We start from the raw sequence: 26,196 nt of genomic DNA on the forward strand, positions 1-26,196 counted from the left end.
TTCTGTGGGAATTTCACAATAACACAGTTCTTGATTTTCGTAACATTTTCGATAAGCAATTAAAACATTTTCCTTGCACAAATGCCACAAAGTGAATAAATAGATATCCTGCGTTCCAAACAAACGAGTATTATTTGTTCAAATGCTGGCCAAAAATTTGATTTACAAAATATAATTAAATGGGGGCAGTTTGCGGGGTCAATGCATAAATATTACATTTTCAATTTTAATGAGCAGCAATCAAATAAACAAATAACAAACTTTCCGCCAGCAAAATACATTTTATATAATTTGTTAGACTGCAACCGAAATTGTCGAGGGGAATTTTGTTTGGGTTGCCTGCCCTGCCCGCTCGACCCCTTTTTATTATATTTTCACTCGATTTCTGCTGTTGGTTTTATTTTCTTTATTTTATTGTATTCAAGTGCGGTTTGTTCCCAGGAAAATAACTCAGCTCGTTAACTGCACAAATAACATGTCAGCACTTTTCCTTTTCTGCTTTTTCTCCCTTTCGACCTCTGGTTGCCGCAAATTTGCGGAGTCCCCGCCATGAATTCAGTTCGCTTTTGGTCTGGCCATCATTACTCAAGAGTCCTTAAACTCGGGCCGAATAAAAATAATAAAAAAAGGGGCACGCCAGGGATAAAAACACACGGCACATGGCCATCTGAAGTGGTTAAGTCAAATAAAACAGAGTTCGGCTTGAGTGGGTTGCCCTGGGTGTATTTTTTTAATGCCTGACCAAATGTATTAATCACACACTTGAAAAGGGAGAGTGGGCCACAGCATTCGTCTGCAAACTTTTCCTTCGAAACACATATCAATGAACCCTCCAAATCAATAACTAAAGGTCCTCCGCACCAAAAAAATTACTAAATGAAATTGCTCCAAATGTGGATTCTCGGTTTATTTTATGTTGTGGTTTCTCTTCGGTCAGCAAATAACAAAAAGCAATTGAATGTGATCCCACATAAAACAAAATATAAAGCTATAAAAAATATCGGCTGGCGAAAAAAGCGAAAAGTGAAAGCAGCCGCAGTCTGTTGGTGCAGAAAGCATTAATAAAATGGCGCCGTTTGGTATGCTATACTTTTTTCCACGTTTTGGAGCTGCGTTTATGGCTTCTAAATCCTGTGGATGTACTATTACTGTCATTAAATATATCTAATTCAAATTATAACCTTTTCAGTTATGTATAAATTAACCAAAATATTTTATTTTCATATTTTGAACTTTTCGTCAAAATTAGAGTGGGTTCTTGTATATATTTGAATTTTTAACTATTTATAAACCCTTAAGGTATAAAACTCTTCGTTGTTTCTAAGCCAAGTTCAATCCCTTTTTTATTCGCTTGCCTTTTCTATTTCTATCGCATGCAAGCGCCTCGAAAATTGCGGTTAGTTTCGGGTTCTCCTTTTACCATTTTTTGGTGTTTGCTCTCTGCCACATGCCGAGTGTGAGAGTGTGCGTTTTTGAGTGTGTGCATAGACGTGTGTGTGTGTGGGTATAGGGTGTGGGGTGTTTGTGTAACTGCGTTTGCGGTCTTCGACTGCTTCAGTGGAAAAACAAAAGCTGGAAAGCTGTGCTCGCTTTTCCCCTGCATAACCTTCTCCATCGACTCAAAATCCCCATTTCTTATCTCCCTTCCACTCGACCCACGCAAGCTGTGGCCCGTCTGAATCTACACTGGGAAAAACTGGAATTTCAAAACCAAATCTTTTAAATCCTATATATTGTGTCTTAAATACATAACCTTTGAGAACGACTACGTAAAATAGAGCGTAGGCTACATATTCTTATAGCCAAAATTAGAAATGGCTATAGATGTTAGATCTTCTTTGTTCCAGTGCAATTCACTTGCTTTTCCCACTTCTTTTGCCTGCATCTGTCGGTTCATTGATTTTGGTGTGGAAATGAACTTTGCTGGTTTTTTCCCAAACCCAGCGACCTCCACTTGCTTCCCTATCGTCTATGTATGTGTATTTCTACAGTAGTTTCTTATAGATGGTTTTGGTTTTTGTTGGTGGATTTTCGGCACTTTGTAAGCATTATTTGTTTTCACTTTTATTTATGTTGCGGTTCCTTGTTGCCTTGTTTAGTATGCAATTTTTGGGTTTTCAGGCCAAAACTATGCGCAAACGAAAGTTGTAAATATAATAGCTTTAATATAGTTCAGTTTTAGATAACTAATCGCAGTGGGTTAACAAGTGGTTTTCATACTCACTTGGTATATCTATTTTTCGGCGTATAGGTAGGTTTCAACGCTTTATGTAGAAACCACTAAGAGCCTTTCGTAATCCGCCTAAAAGGTTTAAACCAAACCCAGTTCAATTTCAAAGTACAGACTTGTTCACGCCCCACTGGCCACGCCCACTCTTAGTCCATGCCACACCTTTCATCTCCAGTCCGTGACATTGATGGTGCTGACTCCTGTTTTATTTGTGCAAAAACATTTTCATAAATTAAAACGACGCGTCAGCGGCAATGCACAAAATGCCAAACACATGACGTACCAAAAATGAGTTGCAGACAGAAGTAGACCCTTTTATGAGTACAGAGAAAAAAACTTTGTTCCACATCTCTTACATTCCAATGTGCAACTTTGTGAGAGTTATTTGGATTTCCAAAATTATGAAAACAATTTATTTAAACATAAAATGCTATATATACTATGTCTTTAAATAATTTTCAGTGTGGTAGGAACAGCACATGAAAACAATCAAAACAGAAGCGCCAACAATTGCTACCCTGTGATCCAGTCTGCTGTTGTTCGTTATTACCTTGGAGATTAATTAATTGCGAGGCAGAAATATGCTACAAGTTCAGATCCCTTCCGACCCGCTGACTCCACTTTTTCAGCCCAACGAGGCCTCTACAACTGTCAGTCATTTCCTGCTCCACTCCACCCACTGGCTTTAACTCTTATCCTTGCATTTATGAGTCGGAATAACAAAAACAAGGGAGCACACCCCTCCCCTCCCCCTGCCTGGAAAAAAAGGAGCAACATCCATGGTAATTTTCGGGCTCGTTTTGTCCTTCCCCGTCCCCCTTCCAGCAGGCCGCTTTTGTTTATGGGTTTTCTTTTATAAAGTGGAAAATTGCAGACAGCATTGTTTGTTATTTATTGCCATTTTGATATGGAACCTTTTTCGTGCCCCTAGTTTGCCATCTTTATGGGGGCTTCACAGATATGTATGTATGTTCCTGCCATCCACATACAATCGTTCTTGGCGGGCATTATGCGAATCGAAGGCAATAACAAGTCATCGATTTGATTGAACGTAACAAGGAGGAATTTATGTTAAATAACCAATTATGAATAACATAGTATTTGCGCCGTTGCCTGGTGATTTGTTAGCCATTTTCAACGCAGACCTTGAATTGTCTTGCCTAAAATATTCCAAAGTATCCAGAAACTTAGCCCACTGAAGCGCAATCATTTACTTAGCTTATAATCCAATCCACTCGCCCCACTGATTACCCAGCACCACCTTATCCGCTCAGCCATTTGCGAATGTTAACTCAATCAGGACTCTTGAAAAATCGCATAGCCAACGCCCTTTTGGCCTGAGCATTTTACCTTGTCAACCCATTTTAGCGTTGAAATCAATTTGACAAAAGCCACATAAATTTAAATAAATTGCGGCTGCACATAAATTTAGACATTGAGAAGGAGGCCAAGTTAAGGAAGCGAGGCGGCGAGTCATTTGCCATTGGCCGGGCCAACAAAAAAAAAAGGGCAAACAAGCCACCGAGCTGGGGTTTTATAAACCGAAATACAAATAAACTTGCCGACGAACGGCTACGACTCAACTAACAAAACAAACCCAGCAGACTAGAGCAGAAAAAGAGGCTAAAATGGCAAACTAAAAAAGGGGTAAGAAGGAAGGAAGGGGTAAGGAAAACTGGTAGTGGCTGTGTGTAAACTAAGGGGAGTAGATTGGGCCACCACCCATCCACGGAAATGGAAACAACAAATACAATTTGAGCTGAGAAAATCAAAATGAAGCATAAACAAACACAGGCCAAAAGCAAATGGAGCCAATAATAGCAAAAAAAAAATGAAATGTACGAGGAAAAAAAAAACTAAATAAAGCATAACAAGCAAAGACGATTTCCAGATATATTCGATTTCGGACGGGGGAAAAACTGAATTCAGGAAAGTGTATAAATGAAAAGAAATCGAAACCGTTTCGACCAAAGTTACGGGGCAGAGGAACGTGAACGATAAGCAGCCAGGAGTCAAACGCAAACAGCACAAACGGACCAAAATCGAACCCGGGGCCAGCCAGCATAAATGAATCCTAAGCAGGCAAGTGCACGGCACAGTGGGTCAAAGTATGGGATATCTGAAAAGAAAATATCAAAATATGGAACCAATCAAAATATCTTAAAAATATTGCAATGTCATAAAGCAAAACATATTTATTAGCTCTAACTTGTGTAAGAACTTTCGTTACTAATCAATACATGAATTTTGTGAATCTATAATTCTATAAAAAATTTATACTTAAGAAACATAATGGTGTGCTTTTATAAAATGCTTTAAAGAAATTCTTTATTATATGTTATGATCAACTATCCCACTTTTTAGAAATATGTTTTGAATATGAGTTATAGTTTTTACCTAGCAATTGAGAGGTGTGCACCCACTGTGCGAACACTAGTTTCCGAATCCGGCAGCGGTGAATAGAACCCCTTGGGGAATTCTTGCTCAGTCTGTCCTGGGAAGTGCTGCGTCCTGGCCACGTCCTGCCACGGATTGGACGAATCCTGGTCCGGTCTGTTCTGTTCTGTTCTGTTTTGGGCCTGGCTAACAGGCAAAAGGGCTTTTCATAATATTTTTAGACATTTGACTTTTGATTGAGCGCATTACACGCGATTCAAATGGCAAGTCTGCGGATGGGGATGGGTATGGGAATGGGAATGAGGTCCGGGCTTACATTTCAACTGAGGCAATTTATTTGGCCCGCATTTCCTCAGTTTTTCGCAGCCTTGCTGCTGCTGCTCCTTCTTCGTTGGCTATAAAATTAGATTGTCCTGGCTTATGCAAAGGATTTGGCTGGCTGTTGCTGTCGCAAGCATTTGGCTGCGTAGATTGGCACAGTATTTTATTGAAAATCTAAGTCAAATATCTAAACGACGGTGTTTTATTACCTGATTTCCTCTCGCTCCCGCTTACTTTAGAGTGACTTGCCATGTTTAGCGGGTGTTTTACATGGGGAAACTAAGTCAGTTGGTTGAGTCAAATGGCTTGAGTGAGTGGTGGGCTTACTGGGATGAAGTGGATCCATTTTAGGTTCAGGTTTTGAGGTGGGTTAAATGGTTTCAAGACTGAGAATTATCCCTTGGAAGATATACATATTTTTGGGCATTGTGAGGTGATACTTTCGCTTTTGGGTTTCAGCTAGGAAATAAATGCAAAAAATGTGCCTTAAAAAGACGTTAATTTATATTTTTTACATTGTGGAGCTCCACAAGTAACCACATGCCTTTCCAATGTTTCTTAAACTCAAATAAAATGAACCCACAAATTTGTGCCCTTTTATTGTCAGTCTTAATGCGGCCCTTAAACAGAGGTCTTAAAGAAATTAAATTTTCCAAAAAACCCCCTCTAATTCGTCAAGCAAATCACGAGCAAATCCGGCAAAATTCTTCGGTAAGCAATGAAAAGTGAAAGTGACAGGAGCGCCTTAATTTTCAACTTTTCTCCGCGACTTTCCCTCCTTTTCCCCATCCAATTTTCGGGGCCTTCAGAAAAATGGGGCCTGTCTCCAAAACGTTCCTTGCGACTTTTGGTATGGTTTTATTTTATTTCACAAACGTCAACTTCGACGTCGCTGACTGACTTCCTTCCGCTTAGCTCATTAAACACCAAAAAGGAAAAATTCGTCGAATCAGCACTCCCCTTCAGTCTGTCTCAGAGAGAAAACCCTCTGTTCCCCAGACTTTTGCAAACGGAATGTGTTTTCTTTTTTTTGAAGAACGAATTTTCTGCTCGTCATAATGGCCGCATTGAGGGACCTTGGGGAAAATATCAGCCCCTCTTTACTCCTTCGGCATATTTATTCGCCGTGTTTATGCTCCCCCAGCCATTCAGCATAATTTTATTTGTTTGCTTAAAAAAGAATTAAAAGCGGTTTTCTGCTGTATTTTATTTTTTATGTTCGTTTTGCCTCCTTGTGCTTTTGAATGCGCGAAATGGTTTTTTATGTGCGTCTGCGGTGGCGGAAAATTTCCTCGAAGGGTGAGGATTAGGCGAGCAACTTGAAAGGAAAGCGCATTACTGGGCAATTGTTGACATTTACATTTTTGGCTATAACTCGGAGTTTTATGTGGCATATAAAGAGCAATATATATGCGGAAATTCTGGGGTTTTATTTTTGAAAGTATTGGCCTGAAGCTTATTTTTGTTAAATTCACCTTTATATTATTATTTTATACACAATTAAATATAGATCATTGTTTCTACGGCTTTGAAATGTTTGTTTGGCATACGTTTTTTAAGTAACGATAGCATTTAGTTTGACCAAATTCTAACAAATTATTAACAAAGTTTGTTATTCATCCATCAAATTAAATTAAAAGCGTTAGTCTAAGAAGTTTTATAAACTGATTTGTTAAGATGCTTATCTATGTTGTCAGATGTGGTCCCAAACCGATTTCGATTGCTCTGGGCTTGTTTGTTATTTTGAAAAAGCAAAATAAGCATTCTTCTCCGCGCTTTTACTTTTCCTTTTAAGTTTTTGGTTTTACTTGTGGGGTGGTGACTCCACCACTTTAAGCAACCCCTCGGAAAAATAAGAGAAAAGAATTTCCCCACATCCCCAGCCGTATTCTTTCCTTCCATTAAATACTTCCACCACCGAGTTGGAGAAGGAGTTTCCCGCCCTGACATCGGCGCATAATTGATGCCTCCGGGGAGCTGTGATAAAAACAAATCAGCGGCACACCCATACGCACACACAAAAGGGGGTTTTCCAGCTCATAGCCACACCCACACCTAAGCAGATGGTTTTTCCAGCACATGCGTGTGTAGGTCGCTTAATATAATTCACACCATTAAACCAAGAGCTGCGGCATTTTGCCCCCGTTAGACATAAATTTTTATAGACAATGCACAGGCGTCTTTCACCCCTGGAAAATATGTTAAGTGCGCCCGGCAAACTGGTCGCTTATCAACATTGTTGTTTTCCCCTCTTGCCACATTTTGTTTTTCTAAATTTTCGCCGAGTTTTTTTTTATTTTTTATTTTGCTATCTAAGGGCAGCTGCTGCAGCGCCCTTTGCTTTAACCCTTGAGCCACATGTGGCGGCGTTGGCAGCCCTTAGCCTTTCAGCTTATCAGGGCGCGTTTATGCCAAAACACAAACACTCGGCTCTGTGCGAAACCTTTTCGACGCTACTGTGCCGCGCTGACAGTGGGCGTGGTGAATATGCCTACGTTTGCGGAAGAACTTTCCAGTAATTGTAAATCAAAATGCAAGCAAGTGATTACGGAAGATGACTGGTGGTTCACATATAAGTAGATATGATTTTAGTAACGAAATGAGCTTAGGTTCCAAAAAAATTGTATTAAATATTTATATTTTATAAAAAGTAAATAATATTCTCTTATTCTCCTTTTGCAAATGTTCCACATGTATCTCACCATTATGTTTCTATAGCTTTGTATTATCTGTACCACAGTCATTGGACTTTTGGTATCCAGGTAGGCGCCATGTGAGTTTGCTCTCTGTGTGTTTATGTGTTTGTGTGTGTGTGTTTGGGGGCATTGTGGATGCGAGTGTATACATATGTGCATGTGTGTGTGTGTGTGCTACTTAGCCTAATGTAAACCATATGCATGCCCCGTTGCGCACCAAACAACAACAACAGCAGCAGCAACAACAGCTAGAGGAGAGCGGCGACAGCAACAACATCAAACACTTTGCTGTGCAGCGAGGCTTCACTTTACTGAAAATGGGGTGGCTGTGTGGGGGGTTGTGTGAGTTAAAGGGGGTGGGGCTAAAAGGGGTGCTCCTCTTGGCATACATTGACACAGAAATGGGGAGAACTTGCGGCAGAGCTAAGGTGAAAAAAGCGCTTGAGGTGGCTAAAAATAGCACTCAAAAATACTCTGCCCTTAACTGTTTTCCTTTTTCAGGAGTTGAAAAATATTTTTCGCCTGTCATGCGGTGCAAACTTTCAGCTCGCTCTCGCTACTTCCGCTTTTCCGCTTTCCCCCAGTCGCGTCATCTGATAATCGAAAAGCGCCGAAACTTATTAGCAAAGTGCATTCTGTGCGATCTCTTCTACCTTTCGTGTTCCCATTTGGCAACATCCCTTTGCCGTGCATTTTTTGGTCCTTCATTTTTCAACTTGTTGAGCGAAAATTAAATTTTATGCATTTTTTTCACGAAGCGAAAAGTTTTCTCATAGGTGCAGAACACTGGCAAGGGGGGGTGGTGGAGGGTGGAGAAGCCAGTTTGCTTTTTTGATTTAATTAAAAACATTCTTTGAGTTGCCAAAGTGTTGCAAAATTGCTGTAAGCAATGTTTCTATCTTCCGCACTGGCTTCACTCGCCTTCACTCTGCAAACAAAGTACAGTGATTCCTGATAAAGGAAGTTTTTACCCCACGAGAGTGTTTGTTTCGATAAAGTTGGATATATAACCAGTTATTGTTTTGCCATTACTAAAACAATCCAGCATGAAAAGAATACCTTTAAATTTTTGATTGCATTTCCCAACAGTTTTCATTGCTTTGAATCTGATTTTCCAGCTGGGGAAAATCTTTAAAGCCGCTAAACTGTTTTGTGTGCCAAAATCGGGCCATGGATTATGTTGGCATATTCGAAGCACCAGCTGTGCTATCCGAAGCCAATGCCCCCACTATTTTGGGGCTGCGCACTCGTATTGATTTTCAATTAAAAATCCATACAAACTCTGGCGGAGGCCAATTAGCCCAGTTTGCTGCCAAAACGGATACGGCTAACAACAACAATTAGCCTGGCAGTAAAGAATTGCCCGAAAATTGTTGCTCTTGCCACTATAGTGCACTACTGCCACGGCGTTCAAGTGCCGATGGTATAAGTTTTCACGTAAAAGGAGAGGAAAATCTGGTGGGTGGCAAGGTGGGCGGGTGGTCGTTTCTAGTTGTGAACGACTTTTCGCCCCCGTCTGTCTAACGCTGTTCTCATCGCATTTAGGCCATAATTGCAAGCAGCCGCTAATTTCACAGGCACCAGACGACAACTTGACAGGAGGCGCCTCTGTTTGCGGCAACTGAGGGGGGATCGACCTGCGGCAGGGGCGGCCAAAAAAAGGGGGCCGAAGTGTTTGGCAAACGGAATGACTCGTTGATTGACTGAGTGAGTGACTGCAATGACGACTGCTCTGGGTTGCCTTGTTTGTGTGGTCTTCACTTTGTGGACGGGCCATGCACTGATCAAAAATCCACAGTCAATTGAAAAAGATTACGCGAAATGTAGTTTAAAGTAAACTTATTTCTCAAAGTATTCAAGGCAAGCTGTTCTTTAATTAATATGTTTACGATGTCATGTGGGACAACATTGCGTATGAGCGATATTCCCTATTTCAACTTTTACAAGTTACTTTTACAATTTCTCCCTTTCTCAATTCATTACCATTCCATACTTTCATTCCATTAATACTTTCTTTCACATATTTTCGATTAGTGTAGCTTACGAATACGGGCTAACTACATTTTTCGGCTAGACGGCGGCGGCCTGTCAGTAAATACAAACCCAGACGAAGCAGTCTGTCAGCGTTTTTGACTTGGAAATATTTTGAATGCAGTTTTACGTGTGTGCGTCGGGCTTTAATAGAAGCCAACTGTGAAAGTCGGAGAAGTGCGGTGGAGAAAGCACAACTTCGCCAGCTTGTTTGTGCGTCTGCTCCTGATGCTTGCCTCGAAAATACCCGTTCTATCTTTTTGGTGGGCGAAATGCCCGTGCCACATTGTAAACGCATTTGGCCGGAAATGATATCGACTCCTGGGTTAAAGTGTGTTCATGTTGCAGCTGCAACTTGCTGCTCGTTCGTGTTGCTGCCGTTCATGTTGCCGTTGTGCCTCTGTTGCCTTGCTGCTGTCGTGTCGTGGTGTTGCATTTGCCGCTTCGTTGCACCGGCGATTGGCAACTGGCGGACACTGAACGGACACTGAGCGGACACTGGCCAACGGACACTGGCCAACGGACGAGGGGCAGCGTTGTCGGGCTTTGTCTTTAAGTGGTCAATGAGCAGAGGAGACCCTTGTCCATGTTGCTGCCTTTGTGCTAGTTAGCCCGTCCATTGTGCAACTGTCAGGTTGTTGCGTTCTGTGTTTTTGACATCGGTTCGATATTTCACGAGCTTTGTGTGCTTTAATTTCAGCCCAAATTACTGTGATGGAAAGAGCCATAATTTAGTTGAAAAACAGACAGCTCAGAAAAGCCGATTCGGATTTAGTTCAATTTTCATTCCAAGTCACTGAAATGAAACGAACCTCCTGAAAAATATTGTATCCTATCTGCTAAATAAGCATAGTATGCACAAGCAATGGTAATTCAAAGATAGATTTAGCTTTGGATAAATTAATTAGGATTGGTAAATCTTAAAATGTATGTTATGTATATTAAAAAACTAACTATCAAAGTATGAAACGATTTTAGGCATTTGTAAACTAAACTCTCGATTACGAATGCATAAACTTATACTGAAATTTTAATACAATTATTCTTAACATAAATTTATTTCCCGCATTTAAACGGTTTAGGCGGTTAAAATTCTGCAAATTAGTAGACAAATTTTTGAGTTTTTAGTAGTTAATTTTTGAAAACTAAATGATTGGCGGGCACACACCCACTTTCTTTTTTAATTAGAGTTTTATCCAGGGCTTTTGTGCACAAACTTATTTAATTATCACTTTATGAGCCCTATTTGGGTTACCAGCATTACACACACACACATCTATGTTAATGCGTTTGAAAAGGTTTCGTTTTCATTTTTGTGCTAAATAGGGGTTTTTCATGCACTGGAGAACAGAGCAGAGCTTCTATAGTGTAAATATGTGAGTTTGAGCGTGTTTTACACACAAGCTCAGCGTCATCAAAAAGAATCCAAAAAATGTCACGTATATTTTTTCTAAAACGAAATTTGTGCAGTGGTTCCAGGACTCGCACTCCACCCTAATTTTTTCCGCTCAGCGTGAGATTTTCCTTTTCAATGGCGGGGAAATATGTCAAGTGAAGACGAGGATGCGTCGACGTTGGTGTAATTAGGAAACTTGCTTCTTCCCACTTGACTTGCTCAAAAAAATGGGCAAGTGGCATGGATGCACAGTGTAATGCTAATATAATGAAATGCAGGAAAATTGTGTCAAGAAAATGTTGCTTAAATACATTCCATAAACTAGGATACATTTTAAGATCGAACTTTAAAAGTTATAGTAATTTAAATGCACACTACTAGTGGAATAAAAACCAATTCCCACTTCTCATGAAAACTACAACTTACTTTATTCAACTAGAGGCAAGTGTAATTACAATTAAAAAGTCTAAAGATAAAACACAAACCATTTTAATTGTCACACACATGGGGCCAGGCAAACAAAAGAATTCTCTCGTTGTTACAGTGAATACTTCCTAAAAGGAAATGTGAGATACTTTCGTTATGCAGTAAATCAAATCTAAAAGTTATGTTTAAAACGAAACTATTCTTCTATTCTAACTTAGAGGACTTTTCTTTTTCTCTGCAGTCCTTTGTTTATGTCATCTGGGTGTCCCCAGTTCACCATTCTGGTCATTTTAATTGTCTCGTTTTGTGTTTAGAGGATGCTGGCAGATGCTGTGATGAAATATTTGTCTCGGCCGAAGAATGCTGCTCCAAATTAGTTTCATTGATGGCACCCAACCACCTTCGTCATTACGAGTTATGATGGAGAAACAATTAAAACCGAATTCGGTCAGGCTTGAAGATGATAATGATGATGATGATGAGATGATGATGATGGGGGAGCAACTAGAATCTAATTATCTTGGCTGTAAAACAGAAAAGAGCAGGCAACAATAAATGCTGAAACTTTTCCTTTGACCAGGCTAAATGCATGTGCTTTTCTTTTTGCCGAACAATGAGAAGGCAAAATATGAAAGAGGCCACGCCCCCCCAGGAAAAACACATGAGAACAATTAAGGTTTTGCTGTTTCTGATGTAGTTCTACTACTAGGTTTTGTTGTTTAAGGGAAGCCCATAATTATGATTATGAGTACTCCCCCAGCATTTCCCCACTCCCCTCCCATTCCCTCATTATTATTGTCCTTTCGCTGGCTCACTTCAAATATGGCAACTCAGTTGGTTTTAATTGTTGAGGCAGTCTCGAGGGGATGATGATGGACTGGGGTTGGTAGTTGGGGGTTGGGGCTTGGGGTTTTGGGTGGCTTGTTGGTCGGACCTCCACTTGTAGTTGTAATTGTGCTCTTTGCGCCTTTCTTGTTGTTGCTCAATTGCTGGCTCCTTGAGTCCTGCTGTTGATTGCTTTATTCTTTGGCAAGGAGGAATATTTTTTAAATGTTCTGCTTCAGTCCCAGCGAACTTTGTCTTTAAATCGTTGAGCTCAGTATATTTTTTTAAATAATGATTAAATGCATGCTCTCTCCTTTAAAGAACCTGACTTTCAACATCAAAGTGGAATTTCCTTGCCTTTTTCATTAATTTGGCCACATCCCCTTCCCTTTCCCCTTTAGCCCTTCCCTCATTTGGCATTCGGGTCTTTCGAGTATCTTTGATTATTTTTCGCTGATAAACCGCAAAAGTTTCCTTTCGTTATATGTAAATTTGCAGCAGGGTCATGACGTGTCCTTGCCCCCTTTTCACCCCTCGCCGATAATGATGACGATGACGACGATGTTTGTTTTTCCTCCACGAGGGAACTTTTCTTTATTTTGTTGGCACGCCTCATTGCCGCTTCATTAGACCTTGCCGCAAGTAGAAGAAAATAAAGTAGGAAAAATGTGTTGCCCATCAACAGGCGCTCAGTGGTCTGGCTAAATTTTCAAGGATATGAGTTGTTGGTTAATGTTATGTGGCACATTTCCTCCATGCTGCCGCAGCGTAGATTGCCAAGAAATTTGCTCCGGGTTGGCCAACAAATTTTCCCCGGCTTCTTTTTTCATTCTATATCCACTCGCCTTTTGTGCGGCAGAAATGCTTAAACTGTCGTTTAGTTAATGATCCACCATGTAGTGGCACTCACCCAAACTCACTCTTGCTCACATTTTACTCTCGCTAACCGATGTGAGTGTTTCTTATCTAAAGCAATATTTGTTGAAGGAAAACGGGGAAATTTAATATTACAAGGTATTCTCTATTCAACTGTATACATATTGTTAAAATAATGAAAAAAGAGCCTCCTTAAACCATGAGTAACCAACTTTATGATTTTTAAACATTTATAATCAACCTAAAAGGTTTATTTTTTCCGACCTTGAAATCTTTTCCGAAGCTCTGCTTTTTATTTTGCTCAAGGGTCGCTTCAATTAGTCACCCATATGGCCATTGCAAATTCTCCAAATTAAATTCTTTGCCTTCACATTCACATTCACCCTTTTCAAAGTGCCAAAATGGACCCCTGGGAACGAGACACACAGACATCGCAGCAATTATTCCATCTGCGGGTGCCGAAAGTCTAGACCACTCTACTCCACGCTCTCTACTTGACCAAATGGTCGGAAAAGCGGGGGGCTGCCGGAGGAAAAGTCTTTCCACGGCTATCACCTGTCACATAAATAGCGAGCGAATGAATTATTAAAGCAAAAACTCTGAAAAACAGAAGGAGCCCAGCCGAAACTTTAACCCGCAAATGTGTGTGTGGCCCCAAACCGAGTGAAAACTTTTTTAAGATGCTTAAAATGCGCCGCCGTCTGGAAGAGAAGAAGGATATGGGAGGGAAATGAGGAAAAGGGGGAAAGCGAAATGACTAGCAAAGTCTGGCCAGCAGCGGGAAAGCGAATGAAAGGCGGTTTTCAGGAAAGTCGACCATTCGGATACCATATGCCATACCATATACCAATACCTCATTAATTTAAAAGATAAAGAAAAGCTTGTCTAAACATTTTTAAAAGGATTTTTGGGTCTAACTAGTAATTGGTTATTTTGACTAAATATAATCAGTAAATTTGTAATTTATAAACGCTATACTTTTTTATGTTAAAAAGTGACATTGTTGCCAAAATTTTATTCAGAATAGAAAATTCTTCCTGCCTTTGATACCCTTTATATTTTTATCAAAAAAGTTGGTTCTTCCCTTTTACTTGGCTATAAAAACGGTTATAATAAGCGTCGAAACTGCGGCGACTGCGAAAAGCGGCAACAAAAAGCGCAGTCTACTTTGCCTTTCCTCCACTTTCCTCCACTTTCCTCCACTTTCCGCCCTTCTCACCGCTTTTCCCAGTTTTCATTTTAAGGACCGCATAAGTGGCACCTGTGACCAAAAAACACACACACACCCATTACCAAGCTGTTGTCTATGCGCTGGAAAATTTTTGGCGTCGCGGCATTAAATTGGTTTGTTTTTGGGTCCAAATTGTCTGCTACTTCTGTGTGCTTATAAAATATAATTCGACAGACGACAAGCAGGAGTAAAGATAAATATATTATCAAGCAAGTTGGCGTAATATCAACAGAAAGTTGTTGCTTAAACAAGCTGATGTGGCATGAAAATACCTACAGCCCTTTTAACCAAAGAGTTTAAAATTTCATTTAACGAAATTTTGTTACAGCAAACTGTATAAATTGTATTAGAATTGCCATTGTTTATTTTGTAAGGGAAAAAGCAGTCACAATTAATTTAATTATTTTTTTAAGAACAACCTTCTGAACGCACTTCAACTCTTCCCACCAGAGCGTAACCTCGTTTAATCCAGTCTAACTATCAGACGCACTGGTAATTCCGGCGAATAGACAAAGTAAATAGCAGCTAAAGGACCTCTTCTCCTTCTGAACACAAGCACATAATTTAAGCCTGCCTCCTCCTGTGCTTCCTTTTTCGCCCCATTCTCTGACTTCGTCCTGGAACAATTTGCCAGCCGTTTTATTTGCGGTTGTCGTACATTTATGGCCAGGCTATTTGCCTTTTCTGCTGGTTTTCCATCCTTTTTGCTCGATGATGTTGCTCCTTTGTTTTCCAATTTGCCTGTGTGTGAGTTGCATTCACATTTGTGTTTAGTGTAATCTGTTTTTGAGTCCTGCTCCTTGTTGACCATTTAAGTGCAGCTCTAATTACACTGGAAATTATTCGAATTATGCATTTTTAGAGGGCACTTATTCATTGTAACCACTTTTTAAGCTGCTTTTGTTTAATGTGAGAACCGTTTGGACTATGCTATATTTTTAAGTACATTTATTTTAAATGCCAAATTAAAAATCTAACAATCTTTCATGGTCTTCTCTTTTCATGTACTCTTGCTATTTCCAAATTAGGTGAGTCAAATCGAACTAAACTCTAGTGCAAACTAAAATATCCCCAGGATAATCAATCAAATTTGCCGTTCATTCTAATCCATTAATTCGTGAAATTGCTGCATGCTTTAAATATTTATTGGTCACTTGAGCGATAAGCTAAATTTTTTTTTTATTCTGCAAACCAAATTTTTGTGACATTTTTGTGAATTTTTGTCCGTTGAATATGGAAAAAAAGGTGACCACTGAACAAACTATTTTTTGTTGGCGCCAATTTCCTGTGGCGCCTTAAAATATGCAACGCTTTGTCCCTGTCATGTGGCATTAAGGACGCCCGAAATGCGATTGACAGCCAACACACACAGAAATATGGCCAAAAATAATAGCAAACAAACGGGCAAACATCAAGTAGTACGGAATGTTTTTCTACTTATTTTTTGTATTTCTACCTCTCGCTTAACGCTTTTCCAACGATTGCTAATGCATAAAAAATTGACCCACATTTCGATTAAATATACATATTCATATTTACGTTTGTTTAAGCAACGAAATACAAGTATAGAACCACCAACGCAAAAACCTTTTTTCATGAATAATAAAGTACGATACACGAGAGTTGATTCGAGCATGAAAATAAAATCGAATCGATTTATCAATGTACCGGGTGGAGAGCAATTCAAGCTGACAATTTAATAATCAAAAGGAAATGCCTTCGGACGGGAATCATTGATACATAACAAAATAAGTTTAAAACAAAAAATGCTCCAAAGCTTAAAGCTTCATATTGATGTATTGAATATTAGTTATATAGGCCACAAAAATCCTCCAAAATTGAATTTTATTCAAACAATGTTCTTGGCCTTACATAAATAAGAGAGGACTCTAAAGTTGGCATTTTCGAGCATTTAACAAACGTAATTTTATTGCAATTATATTTGTTTTGACAGAGTGTGGATCTGATACTATATTGTTCAGACTTGATCGAAAAGCGGGAAAAAAGTATAATATATTTTTCATAGCATTGGATGTGTATTTTCTTCTTATACCATTGTTTCTGCATCAGAACGACTTCTCTTCATATGCCTGGTATGTGGCATTGAATAAATCAGCTTGCTCCAGAAGTTTGGATTATTTCGATCCAGATAGGTGTTCAACACCATGTACGCCCTCAACTCGCTGTCTAGCTCATCGAAGTTCTCTACATCGGGATATAGGACAACGATCAGGCGCTTGCACCGATCCTTCGAGGTTGCATGTAGCGCCAGTCTGAACTCGAGGCGACCCCAGGTGGACTGGAGGAAGTTCTTCGTCATCAGGATGATAATGCGCCTTGAGCCCTGGACAGATTGGCTAATGCATTCGGGAATGGACTCGCCCACCAGCCAATCTCGCAAGTAAAAGCATAGCCTAAACTTGTGCTTGCCGTTCTCCAGGCGATCCACGAACTCCTCGACCAGCTCCTCGTCCTTGTGGGTGAATGAAAGGAACGCATCGAATTTCTTCTCCTCGTCGAGTTCCCGGCGGGCGGCCAAACTAAGGCATATTTCGTGTTCGTAGAACCAGATCATTATGGGTTGTCTGAAGCAGATGAAGACGTTAGTTGACACGGCAATGATCAGCAGAGAGACGGCGAGGGAGGTGAAGTAGATAAGGACTGAGGGGCATATATTAGCCTCTTCGATCTCAATCAACGATCGTCCAGTACCACTGCATTGAATAGCTGAGGCGTTTGCAATATTTTTTGCTTGCGCCTTTACGAATGCCAGGAAGTCCTTCTCCTTGCAACTGCAAGTCCACGGATTCCCAAATAATGATAGTTTCATCTGGGATGAATTCATTCTCTTCTGCAGGAATCCCCGTACTCGATCGTCTAGAGCCGAGAATTTATTGTTACTGATGTCCAGGTGCATAAGTTTCTCTGGTAGTTGATCAATTTTGGAAAGTCGGTTGTTGGCCAAATAAAGTCGGGTCACTCTTGAGTATCCTGGTAGCAAGCTGGATGGCCATTTCTCGAGATTATTTCTTTCAAAGATGAGAGTTGTTTGTCCATACGTTGGTGTGGGTAATGGTGGTATTTCGCGTAGCTCCTTTCCACTGCAGTCGATCATCAGTGTGAGCAATTCGGAATTGGAGGTGTCGACGCAGCAAATGCAGTCTACAGGACACTCATCCTGCGTTATGTTAACGCGGCGCAGGACTGTTTCGTATTCAATCGGCTCGTGCTTCCTGAGATAAGACAGGAAGGACTTTGCCCTGCAATTACATTCCCATGGGTTCCCAGAAAGTTCTATCTCGGTGAGGTTCTCCCGATATTCGAGGAAGGCTACCACACCATCATCCAGATACTTTAGGAGATTGTTGCGTACGTCTAGGTAGGTTATGTTTTCTGGGAACAGGTGAAGTGGAAGTTCTCTTAACAGGTTTTGGGACATGTGCAATTTCTGTATCGAGGCATGACCAGTGACGATTATATTTTCCGGATTAGTGAGTTTAGTTATTTCATTTGCATCAAGATATAATGTCGTGTTGTACGGAATCGAGTTCGGTAGCGTTGGATAAAAGTCAAGAGTTAAATTCTGGCAATTTATAAAGAATTCACCCGTCTGCCGTTCGAAACAGCATACGCATCTGTAAGGACATGGTGTGTTGAGATGGTGGAGAATAATTTTATCGTACGCCCCCGAAAACAGCCAAATGACGTGATTTAGAGCCTCCATTATCTTTAAATCAAAGTATATATCCGAACTGCCAAGGGCACCTATTATGTCATCTTCGTTTGCTTCTAGATATAAACGATCTATATGCTCAGAAAAAAAATAGCTCAAGTATGAGCCTTTTGAACTCACTTCCATATAGTCCATTATAGCGTCAAATTTGGACGCTATTATCCGTAACAATTTGGCTTTATTCCAAAAGAAATCCTGTAAGTAGTATTCATCGCAGTGGATAATCCATTTGTTGCCAAACTGATTGAAAATACTAACACTGTGCAGATACTCAACAACCTGTGGGCTTAGGGTAGTAATATTATTATGTCTGATGTCCAGATAGTAAAGACTTTCGGGCAGTTGGCCCACGCTTAGACTTGTTAGTTGGTTGTATGACACGTCCAAGGATTTGATGTTCTTATAGCCTTCCAGTGATTTGTAGGGCAGTTCAGCCAACCGGTTGCTCTGAAAGACCAGAACTGAATATCCTTTTTTCGGAACCGGTAGCGAAGGAATAGTTGTGAGATTTTGCCGCCAACAATTAATTTCTAAGCGTGAATTGTCTCTATCATATGTGCAACTGCATTGAAAGGGGCATGCAACCTTATTAATTCCGAATGTAAATTTACAGTGACTTTTGTATGGTTCACATATGAAAGCAGTGAAATTTTTAAAGGTTTTATATCGGTTAACTTCGATGGTTTCAAGATTCGTGAAATTGTCAAAGATTTTCAAGTCCACCACCTTATTCGCTACATTCATAACGCAATATGTTATTGATTCCTGAAGTGTAGAAGATCTGAAATGCAGGCTCACATTAATGTAAGCAAAGCGACACTTTTTCTACCTACCTCAAAAACGAAAGATCTTTTAAAACCACATTATCGAAATTAAGCCGACTTAAGCTTGTTAAATTTTCGAAGGTTTTAGTCGTCAAACCTTCTACATTTAGCCCAGTAAATGTGGCGGCGGTCATGTTATATTTGCCTTGAAAAACATTTTCTTCCATTGTTAGCGTCGGTTTTTCAAAAGTATTTGGATTATGAATTTTGATTTGCTTGGTGTCGTTCATGGTTTTCCGAATGTAATTGTTTGTAATCATGGAATTAAGTGAACTGTCACCAGTTACATATTTAAAAGTTAGAATTTGCGGTCCATTTGCGTACTGTACATCCGTCTCGGTTATCACCAAAGATGGAAGGTAAATATCGTAGCCAACACTTTCCCGAATGCCAAGTAGGCCAAGATAATGTACGCCAGGGCCTATTCTCATATCGACTGCACTTCGAATTCCATGCACAGCAATTTTAACAAGTTCGTAATCAGTTTCATTAGATATTTTGTAAATATTCCAACCGTGAAACACTGGGCTTGTCCAATTTATTTTTAGAGTAGAAAAAACTAAACTCATTTCATAATCTTCCGTAGTTACAATATTATCCGTTATTGAGCATGAGCTGTTTTCGCCAATTTCGCCAAAATAAATTTCGCAGTAATCCTTTCTAATATTGTCCAATTGCTTGGCACAGTGAATTCCAGAATGTTGAATGAAAATAAGAACAAACAGAAATATTATTTGACTCGACATTGTGCGATGTTTCGCGGGCCGAACTTTAAACTGCACTGAATTGACTGGAATTATGATTTGCTTTTGAATACCAAAAGCAAAATTAATAAATCCACTAGGAGTAATAGCAAATCAGTTTTGCAATTATAAGCTCACCCAAGAGTGAGTTAATAAATGGGAAAAAAGCGCAATGGTAAGAATTTTAGTCCCTGTTGGACAATAAAAATGCAACAGCTCAAATCTGCCACTTTTGAAAGATTAACTCAAGGTGCCGGATGCTGGGGCTGCATGCATGCAATATTATATATAATATATAATATATATATATACATATATATATTCGGGGAACTCGACTATAGCGTTCTCTCTTGTTTTTTTTCTTTAAAACCTACAATTCCCATAGAAACATATACATATTGATGTTGGTTACTTGGTAAACCGCATTGGAGTAACTTCTCGCTGCCTTCGTTTCGACCCGCGATTTTTGCCTCTAGCAATTTGCAACAGACAACAGATAAAAGCTTCGACATCGGAGTATCTGTGTGAGCTGAGTGTCTATGTGTGTGCATGTGTGGGCGAGTGACACACTTATTGATGTAATAACATGTGCATTAAATATTTATTGTATTGGGTAGACAACGTGGCACTTTCTTTCGTTTACTTTTGTGCCACTCAGACTTTCCCCCTTTCCCATTTTAAGGCACTTTTTATGGGCCACACATGGAGCAGAAATCGTAAGTGGCCTGGCCCAAGGAATTGTCTTCAAGTGAAGTGATTCTAAAGGTTTTTCCTGTACATTCCAGGTGTATGTGTGTGTGTGTGTGTGTGTGGAAAAGTGTGTCACATTCGATGATGGCAAAGCAGCAGCTTTTGAGGGCATGCTGAGCAATGGAGCCGAGACGTTTGCGTTATAAAATATGAAAGGGCAAATAAAATGGCAAAAATCAAACACTCGATGCGAAATGTGTGAAAAATTGATGTTGAAACGAATTGAAACTGAAATTGGGCAATCGCACGTGTAAATACAAAGTGCCATTGTTTTCTGTTGCATACTTGCATCGTAATTTTTTGCTTTTGACAGAGCTTTGAATTTATTTATGAAACGGAAAATTCAAATGCCGATTCTAAGCTGCAGAATTTAAGGTTAATATACCCTTTCGCACAAAAGGAAAAACTTAATTAATTTGAAAATATTATCCCTCCGGAAAGCCAAGCCATTAGAAAAAAGCAACAAAGGAAAGGGTTAATTTTCATGCAAATATTTGCTGTGTCTGCTCCACTCAATTAATAAAATTTGATCAAGCCGGCGAAAGGGTTCCTTGTGGGTCCCCAAGCATTTAATCCGTGAAAGCTGATCCCCGCCTCATGTTAATCAGACGAAAATAACAACAAAAAATGGAGAGGCAGCAGCTCAGACATACAAAGTAATTTTTTACCCTTTTGTTGCCTTAATAAACAATAACAGAGCGCGGCAAAGTCTATTATTTCTGCGTATCTGTGTTTGTTTTCCTCTCGCGTGTAAGCCTAAAAGCTGCTTAAATTTTTAATGACTGCTTGTCCTCTTAATTGTGGTGTGCATGTGTGTGTTTAAGCAGCGAGAATTGTCATGAATTTCGTAGTGGGAATAATTTGTAAAATATTAACTATATAAAAATATGTTTATGCGAAAGCTTGAACCATAATGGAGCTTTTCTCGTTGAACCAAGATAAACAAAACTCCTGGCAGTTTTTGGAACCTTTCTTCCCCTTCTATACATTTTAGCCACGACACAAAATGGCAATAAATATTTACACAAGACAGCCAAAAGAAATGATTCTATTCCAAGCAAAATCCAAGAAAAGCGTCGCAAAAGCTACAAAAAAATGCCGCCAAGTCACGTAAATAATTAAACACGTGACATGCGTCAAGTAGAGCCTAGCCGGAGAAAGAGACGGCAACTAAGCGTCTGATGTGTGTGCGATAAGGATGGATGTAAGGACATGGCAAACTTGATGTCGCGACTTCTTCTTTCGACAAGTGGGCGTGCGTGATTTCGTGTGTTGTATTTGCTCTTGTTGCACTCCAGGATATGGCGAAAGTTTCTTATTGCCTTTTCTAAAAATAAACCGCCAGAAACTGAAATATATATCTATATATGTGTGTAGCTATAATGTGGTATTTTTATTTCGTCGCTTATTTGCAAATTGTTTTGTCTAGGTAATATCTTTCAATATTACGCTCACAATCAAGAGATAAAAAGCATCGTTAAATATTTTGCCCCGAAGGATCGTTTAAAATATGGTCAACTTCTTGCCGCTGGCTGTTGGCCAATTTATGTCCCGAGATTGTTTTTCAATAAATAGATGGTCCTTCTGTTTTTCGTTTTCCCTTTGGCTTAAGGATCCACCTGGCTGAAAGAGACGGCGAATGATGCTGTGTCCTTGTCCTTTTAATGGTCTGCTTCCTGGGCAATTAGAGACACGGCTAAACGACTTTTCTTTCCCGGCGCTTTTCCTTATCCCTCATCCTTTCGGTCAACATTTTTCCCAGGGGCCTCGTTGGCCATGTCCCGTTATTATGATTATCGCTTGGTCGTTTTGTGGGCTATCTTCCATCCCTCTCTAGCACGGCAGCATCCTTTCGCTTTCGGTTTCGCTTTCGCAGCTCGTTTCCTTTGTGCCGCGTTGACAAAATCATAAAAATGCACACAAAACACAAACAAATTATACAAATGTCTCCCGCATGAGAATGAAAAAAGTGGGGGGGACTTAATTTTTTATTCTCCTCCCAATCTTGGCCCTACTTTGTTGTCACAATGTTGAGGTAATGGTCCCAAAGAGACCAAGGCGGCCAGCAAGAGCGGAATGAGTGGGTTTTCCGGGCTAGGATAACGATGTGTTCCAGTTCAGAATGGGCTTTAAGGAAATTACACATGCAAAAGCGATTAAAGCGCTAAATTCTTATATAAACGAGATAATCAATTGAATTGATTCAGCACTAATAAATATATATCAATATAGGTAAAGCATCTGCAATTCATTAGATTTCCCGAAAAATTGCCTGATAGTATTTATAATATTAGTATATATATTAACCAAAAGACATTCATACTCAAAAGAGCAACAACAGGAGACTACTACATTTTTCTCAGGCTTTTTTTGTTCAATAAATATGCATTTTCTCCTACCATCCATTTTACAAATGCACATCAACGCAGCCAAATTTATGCGCCTCTGCATCGAATGGCTAAAATCAAAAGTTTCCAAACGAAAATGGTGATGGTTGGTGGAAAAAGAAAGTGATGCAGTTAAGAGCATCGAATTGTTTCAATTTCGTTGGTAAACAACAATTGGCAGCAAGTGGCGACAATTTTTGTCTGCCTCAAGTTGCAAAGTTTCATGCGGGGCATTACTCTTCTTTTATTTTCGCACCCCCTTGGCACTTTGGAATTTTCATTTATAATTTTCCACCTTTTTTTGTATTTTTTTGCCAAGACTTATGCTGGCAAAGTGTTAACCCCTTGCTTTTTCACAGCCGGGAGAAGAAAATAAAAATCATTTGGTTCAATTTTCCGCATATCTTGCTCCGCTTGGTCGGTTGGAGTTTTCGGGGGAGCGTGTGGAATTCTCATTTTTCTTTTTTTTTGTTTTGTCTCCCGAAGCCATGCAAATCATTTTCTTTTTCATCCAAGGCCCCCAGTTGTCGCTGCTCGCATTCAGTTTGGGGATTTTTCAGAATGAATCAATAAATTCCGTTCCCCGGGCGGGAAAATTTTTGTTCTAGAATTTCATCTTTGCGAAATGGGAACCCTTAAGAATTGGGAACTGTTCAATTTAGCTCACGTGAATATTGAATTTGGAAAGTAATATTCTTGAAGTATTTAAATAGTACTGCTAAAAAGGGTTAGTTATTATATGTACTTTAAACACATATTTGAATACTTTTATTAAATCATTTCATTAGTTACTGAAGCGTATCTAAACTTCGCTTTCTCCCACCTTCGCCCTTTGAGTTTCTTTTCAGTTTTTTGCCTCCGCTTGCCAAAGCCGTTGGCATTGCTGAAATTTTTGCTCCGCAGTTGGGCGAAATGCCTGTACTTTTGTTTTAACACCAGAACCCTGATCCTTTTTGGCCATGTGTGTCATTGCTGCTTCTCTTAAAGAGGACCCAAAGTTTTCAATATACCAAAAAAAGAAGAGGTATATGTATATATATATCGAGGCCAGAAAGGGGGAATAAATATATATTTTTTCTGGCTAGTATGCTCACATGTATTCCATTCATTTCATTGTGGTTAAGGCCGGGCTCGAATCGCCTCTCTTGGACTTTTGGGCATTTGGCTGCGTTAACATTACGTTTCACAATTTAATTTTCGTTTTTTTGTATTTTTTTTTGGATTGGATTTTGCTCTTTTTTCGCAGTGACATTGAGAGCCCAGTCCTGGCATCCCTTTGTGTTTTATCTTTCGACACACATACGTACATATATTTTTCACTCGATTCGGCTTTCGCTCCTTTTTATTTTTGCCTTTTCGGTTTCATTTTTTACATGGCCACAAGATTTACTTATTTAATTTGGTTTCCTGTGTGGCGGATATTTATTGCACACTTTTTTCTTCGGTAACGTTGGCGTTTTATTTTCGTCCTTCTGCCTTTTAATTTGTATGTCATTTTCAGTTGCAAAGATGGAAAGTTATGGGTGAACAATTTAAGTAAATGAAATGCTGCAGTCTTTTTTCAATTTATATACGATGAAATGAACGTCTTGAGACGTTGTTATTTCTTAATGGTTGCCAAGGATGTCCTGAAAAAATAATCCAGAAATTCCCCATAAATTATTGTCAAGAAGTCGAAGTCCTAACTAAACTTCAAAAGTTCCCTGGAGCAACCCGAACATTCCACACTCCCCCAATGAACTCTCCCTCATCAACCTCTAATTAGCAAACATAATCCGGTTCAGACTTTCAGTCTGGTGCCAACACTAGAGCCCAAAAATTCCCCACTGTGATGAGGAATTCAAATAAAATGCCAACTTTGATCTATTTACAAGTGATTATTAACAACAAAACTGGGGATGGGAGTGGGAGTGCCAGACAAGGACAACAACTACAAACGATTTGGAATTTTTGCTTAATTACACACGAGTCCTAAGCTGAAAAGGACCCCATCGTCCCATCGCCGAAAGTCCCATGGAAATCCCTGGAGTAGAGTCAAAAAATGAGCTGCATCACCTTCATCATCCTCGCAGTCCCCCAGACAGGACTCCCCCTCCCTTGGCCGCTGTCCGCTTTTGGCCATGTCAAATATTTGGGCAAAGTCCAAGCTGCGCTCCCCTTTTCCTCTTTTCCATGTCCATAAGCCCCATCTCCTCCTACCCCCTTCGTCAGCATTTGCTCATCCAATTGTCGCAGTGGAAGGACGAAAAGCAGGGCAAGTCCTCGCTCAGGTTTTTGGGTCTATGAGGGGATGGGGACGACGGACCCTTGACCAAAAAAGAACAGCGCGTTGGTGGAATAAACTACAGAAAGAGTTTTACTATTTCTTATAATATATCCTATGGAAGCATAAAAAGTTATATACAACATTTCTTAGATAAGAGAAATACCACAAAAATAGAATAGATCTCCACAAAAAATATAAATTATAAAACATTTTAAGTCTATTGGCTTATAGGGTATCAAGGACTTCGTTCGGCAAAACAACGCTCCTTGGTTTTATTGTTGGCATTGCCTTTTTCGGGGTTCACTGACTGTCAACATTGGGCCACCCTAGCCACACGGTTCACCCTGTTCCGCCTTTCCTTCCGCTCTGGTACCCACCAAAATCGTACACCTTCCCGGTCCATTCTCCTCCAGGGTTGCCAGACAACGCACAGTCAGCGGAAAAAGTCGCGTAGCTCGACGGAAAGCGAGAGAAAGGCGCCGGGAAAGCGGCTGGAGAAAGTGGCAGGGCCTGTGCGAAAATAAAGCAAAGAAATCATTTTTAAATGCGGCTTAAAATTATCTTTGATAAGCGTGCTGAAATGTTCTCATATTTTTTTCATCTGCCGCTTTTCCCCGCTTTCTCTGCTTTCTCTGCCTTGTCTGCTGTTTTTCGCGCAGTTCAGTAATTTATAGTCTTCTGAACTTGAGTCGCATTAAAAGGTTATTCCTGGCCAGATCAAAGGAAACCCCGAGTTGGTTGGGGTGCGAGTTTAAGCTGCTTAAAAACCGCTATGTTGGTTATTAACTCAAGGAAAATAAAGGTAAAGGTGCATACTTCATTTTATAGTTTAGCGATGAAGGGGGATTATGCCAAATATGAGATTTAAATGGGGCTTATGCATGATGATAATACCAAAAGAATGTAGCAATTGTTATATTATATTGAAGGTTTATGGTTTTTCGAGTATGTCGCATTCACTGAGAAAATCTTTAAGCTTTCTTGCCTTTTTCTGATTAACCTTCGTCCTCGTGAAGTCCCGATGCCCCACTTCAGAAATTACAATGTGCAGCACTCCAGAAAAT

General features: G+C 39.8%; 2 protein-coding genes across 3 annotated transcripts in view; one reads left to right on the forward strand and one right to left on the reverse strand.

The window, feature by feature from the left end:
- Positions 1-26,196, forward strand: part of LOC122611714 (CUGBP Elav-like family member 2) — a 105,641-nt gene that overhangs the window by 33,972 nt on the left and 45,473 nt on the right. The gene's annotated exons all lie outside the window — the stretch shown is intronic.
- LOC122611745 (protein toll-like) lies at positions 16,477-19,732 on the reverse strand. Its single transcript, XM_043785037.1, has 2 exons — positions 18,996-19,732; positions 16,477-18,943 (listed from the first exon to the last, which is right to left on the reverse strand). The coding sequence occupies exons 1-2, from the start codon at positions 19,730-19,732 to the stop codon at positions 16,477-16,479; spliced, it is 3,204 nt and encodes a 1,067-aa protein (XP_043640972.1).

The sequence above is a fragment of the Drosophila teissieri genome, chromosome 2L (genome assembly GCF_016746235.2).
Source record: "Drosophila teissieri strain GT53w chromosome 2L, Prin_Dtei_1.1, whole genome shotgun sequence".
Classification (NCBI taxonomy): Eukaryota; Metazoa; Arthropoda; class Insecta; order Diptera; family Drosophilidae; genus Drosophila; species Drosophila teissieri.

Coding starts and splice junctions, on each gene's coding strand:
- LOC122611745 (XM_043785037.1), bottom strand. CDS start 19,732: ATGTCGAGTCAAATAATATTTCTGTTTGTTCTTATTTTCATTCAACAT. Junction 18,944..18,995: donor AAAGATCTTTCGTTTTTGAG/GTAGGTAGAAAA, acceptor CCTGCATTTCAG/ATCTTCTACACTTCAGGAAT.